Raw genomic sequence first — 8876 nt, 5'->3', positions numbered from 1 at the left:
ATATATATATATATATATATATATATATATATATATATATATATATATATGATGGATTTGTTGTATAGTAATATTTCAGTATTTAGTAGATTTGACGATCAATGTAATTATTTGGTCAGATTAGAAGTGTAAAAAAATAAATATTCTAATCTTTCTTGATTTATATTATATTTACAAATTAAAGCCCTGAAAAAGAGAATTAAGTAACACGTTATAGAACCATCCGTTACATGCAATTGAGTGCAATCATCCTTGTAGGTACCCGAGGACGAGAGTAATTATTCTAAAAATTTAAAGAGAAAATTAACAGTTTTAATTAAAAAAAAAAATACTCAAATCGGATAGTGATAGCAATAAGTACAAACCAAGCGCTTTACGGAACATTTAACACTCTCAACACTGACTTTGAACATCTTTCTTAACATGCAGATTATTTCGGACCAAGCATTTGTTCAGGTCTGACCCATTGATCAAATTGTTCCTCTGTCATTCCATTTTTCAGCGCAGATTGTTTTAATGTGAGATTTTCTTTGTGCGCTTGCTTAGCGATTGCTGCGGCCTGTGAAACGATTGTTTTGAAAAGTGTGTATATTCTTGCAATGCTGTCTCTCACACACACAATATCTCCTACATTAATATTCTAAAAAAACATCACACGATACCTTGTCGTAGCCAATATGCGGATTCAATGCTGTAACGAGCATTAAGCTCTCGTTCATTATCTTCTTTATATTCTCAATATTCGGCTCAATGCCTACGACACAATTCTTTGTGAACGCGCTGCAGGCGTCACCTAACAGCCTTGCGGATCTCAAAGTATTGGCAACTATAACTGGCTTGAAAACATTCAGCTCAAAGTGACCATTGCTGCCACCAACGGACACTGCTACGTGATTGCCCATCACTTGACTGCACACCATAGTGATCGCTTCGCACTGCGTAGGATTCACCTTTCCAGGCATTATAGAACTTCCAGGCTCATTTTCCGGAAGAGACAATTCTCCTAAACCGCATCTCGGTCCACTTCCAAGGAACCGAATATCATTTGCGACCTATGCAGATTATAAGTAAAAATATAGATACAAAATATAAACAAATTAAAAAATATAAATGACGATCAAATAAAGAATGCATTTCTGTAATGATTGTTATACGTAAGTTTGCACCTTCATGACAGAAACGGCCACTGTATTAAGAGCGCCGTGTACTTCCACCATCGCATCGTGCGCAGCCAGAGCTTCGAATTTATTCGGTGCGGTAACAAATGGTAAGCGAGTGAATTCAGCGATTTTCGCAGCTGCTTTTTCCGCGAAGCCTTTTCGCGTATTCAATCCAGTTCCGACTGCTGTACCACCAAGAGCCAATTGATACAGTCTCGGTAACGTATCTTTCACTCTCTTAATGCCGTTTTCGATCTGCATAGTATATCCTAAGCGAAGAAATATAATATTTTAATGCACGTTGCGTGCGAACTTTAACAGCAAACATAAAATAAGTAAACATACAATAACTTTGCAGATACAAACCTGAAAATTCTTGACCTAAGGTCAGTGGGACTGCGTCTTGTGTATGCGTTCTGCCAATTTTTATTATATCTTTCCATTTTTCTGACTTTTCCTTTAATGCTTTGTGCAATTGTTCCAAGCCTGGAAGTAATATTTTATTGATTTCCAAGGCCACAGCTATATGCATAGCTGTTGGAAAGGTATCATTGCTACTCTGTGACATATTAACATGATCGTTTGGATGCACAGGTTTCTTTGAGCCGAGTTCACCACCAAGTATCTCGATCGCACGATTGGAAATAACCTGAGTATTTTTAGTACATTATGTTATCGCAATAATTATTATAATTTCATAGTTTACTATGATGTTGAAATCGATATGGGCAATAACCTCATTGGTATTCATGTTGGTTTGTGTGCCAGATCCAGTTTGCCAGATAACTAAGGGAAAGTGATCATTATATAACTTTCCACTTATTACATCATCTGCAGCTTTGCTAATGGCATCAGCAATTTTAGGATCCAAACCATATTCTTTGTTTACTTCTGCAGCAGCTTTCTTTAAAATACCCATAGCAACTATCACACCATACTGTAAAAATAATCTGCATTGGTTAGATTGGATGTGATAAATAAAGCAAGTATACAAGGTAAATTTAAGGTACCATTATTTCTTACAGGCATACGCTCAGATGTATCACCAATTGGAAAATTCATCACTGATCGGAGAGTTTGGGCACCATAATACTTATCACTTGGAACTTTCAGTTCTCCAAACGTATCTCTTTCTACTCTGTAACCTTTATCTCCACCATACTCCTACATATACAATATGTTATTCAATATAATCATTTTTATATTAATAACATTGGTATAAATATAGTACTAATATAAAATATAGTGTGTATGTTAATATAAAATTAATAATATCATGGTTATACATGCGAAAAATAAAATCACATACCATTATTAGGATTGTGCAAGATACTGAGTATAACTGGTAGTATGTTAGTAGGAAAGACTCTAAAAGTCGGAATGTTAAGGTCTTGTGTGATAAGATGTGTGGGTAACACTTGAATGTAAACACATACTACCAGATATGCTCATTTAAGATTCAATACGAATACGTAAATTATTGATATAGAAACCGTTTAACAATCTTTAGTCACTGATGCTTATTCTAATGATTAATATATTACATATGTATTAACACAATTCTAATATTTATATTTATCAAATACTTATTAATATATTTGTAAATATTTTTCAATTTTTTTATATTTTTATCAGATGTAATTTTGATTAACGAGTAACTTTTGTATTTGCATTTTGTTAACAAAATTAACGAGTATTTATCAGAAATTTTGAATAATATAATTATACGAATTTGTTATATTGTTTCATAATGTCATACAGGCAGTTTAACTAAAAATATCAGTCGATTATGTAAAATCCAGATGTGCCTGTGAAAAATGTCAGGAAATTTATACCTTACTATTCATCGTAACTGTTGAAGTAGACAGGTATAATTTTAGTGTTGAACAAATTGACAACTCTTTCAATTGACGCAAGCCGCGGCTAGCAACACGGCACTTCAGTATGTTTAGCGTCATTTTTTTCAACTGTGACAATGTTTCCGATAAGAATGTTTCGACAGCGACTTATCTTATTCGGCGAATCGTCTACCTCAATGAGGACGAAACGAGAATCAAGTATATAACAATATAGAGACATGGGCACTGAATTGCATTATATGTGCCCTGGTGCTTAAAATGCTTCAAACAATTAGCTCTCTGCATATCAACATATAATCTTATAAAAAGATTTATTTTATGTTCTATAAAGAACTTGAATAAAAAAAAGTTTTCGATAGAAATTGCACAAAATTTTCCTTGTATTCATAAAGAGATAGAATTATTATTTTATAATAACATATTAAGTTTTTTTAATTTTTGTATCCAGTCATATCTTCAATCGAATATGTGTACATGAAAAGTTGATTTCATCACAGTTTCAGGACGATTCAAATCTGTTTCAAATGAAAATGTTATGTGCTAAAGTACTTTAAACGTAAAGTACGGCACTGAGTGTTAAGGGCCGTAGCACACAGAAAAACTTAAGCAGTAATGGCTCTCGCAGCCAGCGCGATTTGCGACGCGACACGCGATATGCGATGCGCGATATCCAATGAGCGTACAGCTTTTCCGGAATACCAATACGCTCATTGGATATCGCTCGTCGCATATCGTGTGTCACATCGCGCATCGCACTGGTCTGCGAGAGCCATTAGACGTAAGCAGTAAGCAAACTGACCAATCATAGTCGTTGATTCTTCTTACGGTCCAAGAATCAATGACTGTGATTGGCTGATGCGCTTACGGTGCGTCCCTTTACATGGGAGCATCGAGTGTCGAGCGTTAAAGCGATAGCCAATCAACGTACCACTTTTCGCAAGAACTACAAGTATACTTCTGGAACCTGATACGTTGATTGGCTAACGCTTTAACGCTCGACGCTGGAACGTTCCCATGTATTGGTATCTTTAAGTTTTTCTATGAGCCATCAGCTTTATGGCTCCTGCGGACGCGGTAATGCTTGCCAAAGAGTCTCCGTACAAGACATTCGTAACATGTTAAATTTACGGATTAGGGGCGCCGCACACGAATTGACATAACAGTAACGTAAGACGTACCGTAAGGACCTCCACACACAAATTGACATAACAGTAACGTAAGACATATCGTAAGAATTGACCAATCATGTTGAGAATCGTCAACCGTAAGGTCGCCATTTTGATGAATACTCGTTCGTAATTGGTCAATTTTTACGGTACGTCTTACATTACTGTTATGTCAATTTGTGTGTGGAGGTCTTAAGAATTGGCACTAGATAATCTTAATATCGACGATATATATAAACAACAGTATATTAAGCTGGTATAATACTCATCAAGAAAATGTATTGTATTGATTGAACGTGTCGCCGTTGATATGCATTGTCAATATTAAGATTATCTAATAGAAAGTTACTATTTAGTACGCGTATCAAATGCACGATGTAAACCAGGCCATTGACCAATCAGTTTAGGTGCTTTCCAATTGCTTAATACATCTTGACATACACGTACACAAAATCAGTTTATTGGTTACATATTATCTAAAATATCTTGTAAGATAATATGCAACCAATAAGCTGGTTTTGTGTAACACAGTGGCCTGGTTTACATCGTGCATTTGATACGCGTATTAAGTAGTAACTTTCTATTAGATAATCTTAATATCGACAATGCATATCAACAGCGACGCATTCTATTAATACAATACGTTTTGTTGATGAATATTATACCAACTTAATATACCGTTGTTTATATATATCGTCGATATTAAGATTATCTAATAGAAAGTTACTATTTAGTACGCGTATCAAGTGCACGATGTAAACCAAGCCAGTGTACGCAACTGGAAAGCACCCCATAATGTTTTGAAGTGTTTGAAGCATCAAACAAATCCTCCCCTAACTAAAATCACTAAAAATCCAGTTCTGCTATTGGTTATCGAAACATCGGTCATTGGACATCGGTAGACATCGGGTGTTTAATAACACAAGCATCATTCTGTCTTTCTTCCATATTCAATGAGTAACTAAGATAGGATGATGTCGAATTGTGTTATTAAATGGAAAGCACCCATCAGTATGATTTAGAGATGCCCGATTCTTAATCGATTCAATTCTTTGCCTAACAAATTTAGAGAAAAAGGGTTGTTCGTGCTGCTTGCATGTTTCATACTTTTCGCTTTTAAAAAGAGATGGACGCCTAATCAGACGCTTGGGAGAAACAATCGAGTTGGTTGCCTCGTTTTTGTTTCTTCGAAACATTCCAATATACTTCTGTCTAATTTTAAATACGAAAAGTGCAAAGAGTGCAAACAACACGAATAAGCCTATTTTTGGGGAAAAAATCGAATCGATTCAGAATCGGGCATCTCTAGTATGATTGCTCCATAACTTTGTTATGGTTTATTCATTTTCGAAGAACTTTTGAACTAGTGCAATAAGTTAGAATGAAATAAATATACTTTCTTTTACTTTAATTTATAACGTACTAGTGTGCACTAGTTCAAAAGTTCTTCGAAAATGAACAGACCTCATGAATAATTAATTGTATCAATCGAGCTGAGTCGAGCCGGGCCGAGACGCACCGAACTAACACGAATCGGACCGCCATTGCAGTAAGTTACGTACATTGAGATAATTTTACATACTGTAGAGTGACAACAGTAAAGCGATGAGTGATATATTTCTTCAACGAGAGAAGGTTGATCTAAGGTTCAATTGACGGTAAACAGGAAATATTCGTAAATTATTAACTTCTATCAATTATTTTTATCGTAATCGGCAAGTTGCGAGTGTTGAGACGAGAAGATCACAGTGGAGAAACGGAAGATCGAGCGCGATCATTGAATATCTGGAATATCTATGTCGGCGTTGCAGTAGTTCTTGACGTGTAAACAATTCGTGGAGTTGCGTGTGTCATTCTGGATGATGATTCCTCATTACGTAAATTGCACATGAAGAATGCTATGGTGAAGAAAAAGTGTATAAAATTTTCTCGATTTTTTGCAACGGATGGTGGCTTTCGAAAATGACTGACTCTACCTCTTCTGCCGCCTCTACTCTTGTCAGGTAAATTTGTTATCCTATGAAAAGTAAATCACGCAATCTTTTATAAATACTATGTTAGCTAACGTTACTTTCAATAGTTTATTAAACAATATACTAAAAATAAGCTTCGGTTCATTGTATAAAAATGAATACATGTTTTGTAAAGAACAAGTCATATGATTATAACCTTACTTCGTGCGAAAGAATGTGAATGCGAAAGCGGAAAAGGAATAAACATATATTATTTAATATATAGCGTGCAAAATTTATAAAACTATATAAAGTATTTTGTATTTTCTTATTTCCCTTTATATTATGGAATATTTTTGCAAAATATTAGCGCTGTTTAAGAGTAATTTGTTACTTGTTTATAGTAGTTATCTTAATAATTATCTGCGATTATCTCATATAATTTTCTATAATTATGAGAATTACAAGGTGATACAAGAGAATTGTGGATAACAATTTTCATAAGTAGTCCAAGTCTTAAATATAGAATATTGCAGTAAACATTAAAAAATTATATATTTATACTACATATAAATATATAATTTTTTTTCTACATATGATCCTTAGATATATAAAATTATAGCTTATTAGTTTGTATATTTATTTTATATAATTACTTTATATAATTACTTGGATTGTAGATCTGGTTTTTTATTTATATAAAAATTTCAAGTTAACATCAATTATATTCAATGACTTAGATATCTATTATGGACTTCTTCGGAATCAATTCCGATCGGAATAATTCCGTTTCCTCTAAAAAAGACAATAGAAATCTAGGAAATAACTGAATGTTTCCAGTCGGAATTAATTCTGAAGAAGTCCGTAATAGGTATCCTGTTGAACTTGTTTTTTTCCTTTAACATTAATATACAAGAGTTGTACTTAATATAAAATGCACATATGCAAGTTTTGAAGACGAAATTGTACGTTGTTTTCTACAAGTATATTAATGAAGTATTGTGTGCCTCAACATTAAAATATTTTTCAAGTTTTCCTCTTGATTACTGTTAATGTAAATACTTACAAAATTAATGATATGTTTGTTAATAATGTGTAAGGTCATAATTACTTATACTAAATTTAAAAAATTAACATTGTAAATTGAAATTATTTTTTTCTTATATTAGCATTCTTTTTCTCTAGTAAATCATTTTAGAGCCAGCCACTTATCAACTTGGATATTATTTTCAAATTTTTTAAATTAAAAAAACCTATCATTATGGTATATTTACAGGATACTCTATTACTTCTTAAAAAGTAAAGTAAAAATTTTGTGTAAAAAATATGCTATATAATGATTTAGATAATACTGTAATGATATAGATAAAAGATTTTTTTTAAATAAACTTAACTATGTGTTGTTAAAATTTATATAATTGTTTATATTTTATAATTGAATAAAAAATTGACTTATCAGATCTGTGTTTACTATAATTATGTATTATAAAAACATTTGATTATTAGTAAAAACTGAAAAGAAATTTTAAACAGAGCATATCTTGTAGGATAATTAGCAACGTAGTGACTTTATTGAAATGCGTTGCTCGGACAGGATTTGTGATAATAAACAATATCTATTGCATACCTACATATGTAGTATGGATGATGCTATTATTTCCTGTGAAAGTATATCAACCTCAAGTGTATTGGCGAATCGAAGGCCTATTTTTCCACTGGTTATTGGCAATGGTGTCGATGTGGACATGGTCGGCAGGTTACGACAGTAAGTACAAATAATATAAAGGAAAATTGAGAAAGAATATAAGCTACTATACAAAAAATTTATATAAAATATATAAAATATGTCTTTTATTCAACAGTAATAGAGCAAGGGGATGACATTCAGAAGATCATAAGTGAAAAAACATTAGTTATAGCGAATCATCAGAGCACTGGTGATGTTCCTATATTAATGACAACATTTAATGCCAAACCGAATGTTCTACCCAATTTAATGTGGATAATGGATAGAGTGTTCAAATTTACTAACTTTGGCATAGTTTCTATATTGCATCAAGATTTTTTCATTGTATCGGTAAGTGTGAAGTTATATCTTTAAACATACATATGTATACTTTAATACTGCAATTCTAGATAAAATCGTAAAACTCGTAACTTGTTCTTGTAAGACTTATATGAATTTATGAGTAGATCTGTAATTCAATGTGGACCATATATCGTACGATAACTCGTAAATCTACGATTTCCTGTAAATTATAACTGTCTAACTAGTTGTTAATAAAGTTACGGTTTGTGAATTTTACCAACATTACAATTGATTTGTAAGCTATGACTTTACGATTTTACGATTTACTCGTATATTTGTTTAGAATTGCAGCATAAGTATAGGTCTGCGATTTAGTGATTATGCATTGAATAACTGCAGGGCCGTAAACGAAGGGAAGAAAGTTTAAAACAATTAGAGAGACATCTTAAAGAGTCTTATATACCACGAGACAGAAAATGGATGGTACTTTTCCCAGAAGGAGGTTTCCTATGCAAAAGACGGGAGACATCGCAAAAGTATGCTAAAAAAAATAACTTGCCTATTCTTGAAAATGTGACTCTACCGAGAGTAGGAGCTATGCAGACGATATTCGAGACACTTGGACCAGTACGGAGTAAAAATTCAGAAGATCAACAGTTAAACAGCCGACCAAGTAAACTTTATATCATAAATGTCATTCTGTAATATTT

At 32.8% G+C, this 8876-nt stretch overlaps 2 protein-coding genes across 5 annotated transcripts in view; one reads left to right on the top strand and one right to left on the bottom strand.

Moving 5' to 3' along the window:
- Positions 1 to 146: 146 nt before the first annotated feature.
- On the bottom strand, positions 147 to 3223 carry LOC116848970 (fumarate hydratase, mitochondrial-like). 3 transcript variants are annotated; one of them, XM_032825649.1, is made up of 8 exons: positions 2996 to 3223; positions 2184 to 2324; positions 1897 to 2097; positions 1527 to 1809; positions 1167 to 1429; positions 663 to 1052; positions 366 to 559; positions 147 to 283 (listed from the first exon to the last, which is right to left on the bottom strand). In XM_032825649.1, exons 1-7 carry the CDS (start codon positions 3116 to 3118, stop codon positions 431 to 433), a joined length of 1530 nt encoding a protein of 509 aa, XP_032681540.1. In that variant the 5' UTR covers positions 3119 to 3223; the 3' UTR covers positions 147 to 283; positions 366 to 430. The 3 variants fall into 3 exon arrangements, with proteins under 3 accessions (XP_032681540.1, XP_032681542.1, XP_032681543.1); XM_032825651.1 differs by lacking the exon at positions 2996 to 3223 and adding an exon at positions 2470 to 2662; XM_032825652.1 differs by lacking the exon at positions 2996 to 3223 and having other exon boundaries at positions 2171 to 2318.
- Positions 3224 to 6147: 2924 nt separating this feature from the next.
- The window catches only part of LOC116848949 (acyl-CoA:lysophosphatidylglycerol acyltransferase 1-like), a 4474-nt gene continuing 1745 nt past the window's right edge, over positions 6148 to 8876 (top strand). Inside the window, exons 1-4 of one of the 2 annotated variants that reach the window (XM_032825610.1) lie at positions 6148 to 6188; positions 7685 to 7902; positions 8000 to 8214; positions 8566 to 8839. In XM_032825610.1, coding sequence (XP_032681501.1) covers positions 6148 to 6188; positions 7685 to 7902; positions 8000 to 8214; positions 8566 to 8839 — 748 coding nt within the window. Of the gene's footprint in view, positions 6189 to 7310; positions 7437 to 7684; positions 7903 to 7999; positions 8215 to 8565; positions 8840 to 8876 lie in introns of those variants that run through there. The other variant, XM_032825611.1, reaches the window with a different exon arrangement.

The sequence above is a fragment of the Odontomachus brunneus genome, unplaced genomic scaffold (assembly GCF_010583005.1).
Source record: "Odontomachus brunneus isolate Ranch 3 - 2012 unplaced genomic scaffold, Obru_v1 Obru_scaffold_103, whole genome shotgun sequence".
In the NCBI taxonomy this organism is placed as follows: Eukaryota; Metazoa; Arthropoda; class Insecta; order Hymenoptera; family Formicidae; genus Odontomachus; species Odontomachus brunneus.
The sequence above is the reverse complement of the archived record's forward strand: the minus strand, read 5'-3'. Positions and strand labels throughout refer to the sequence as shown.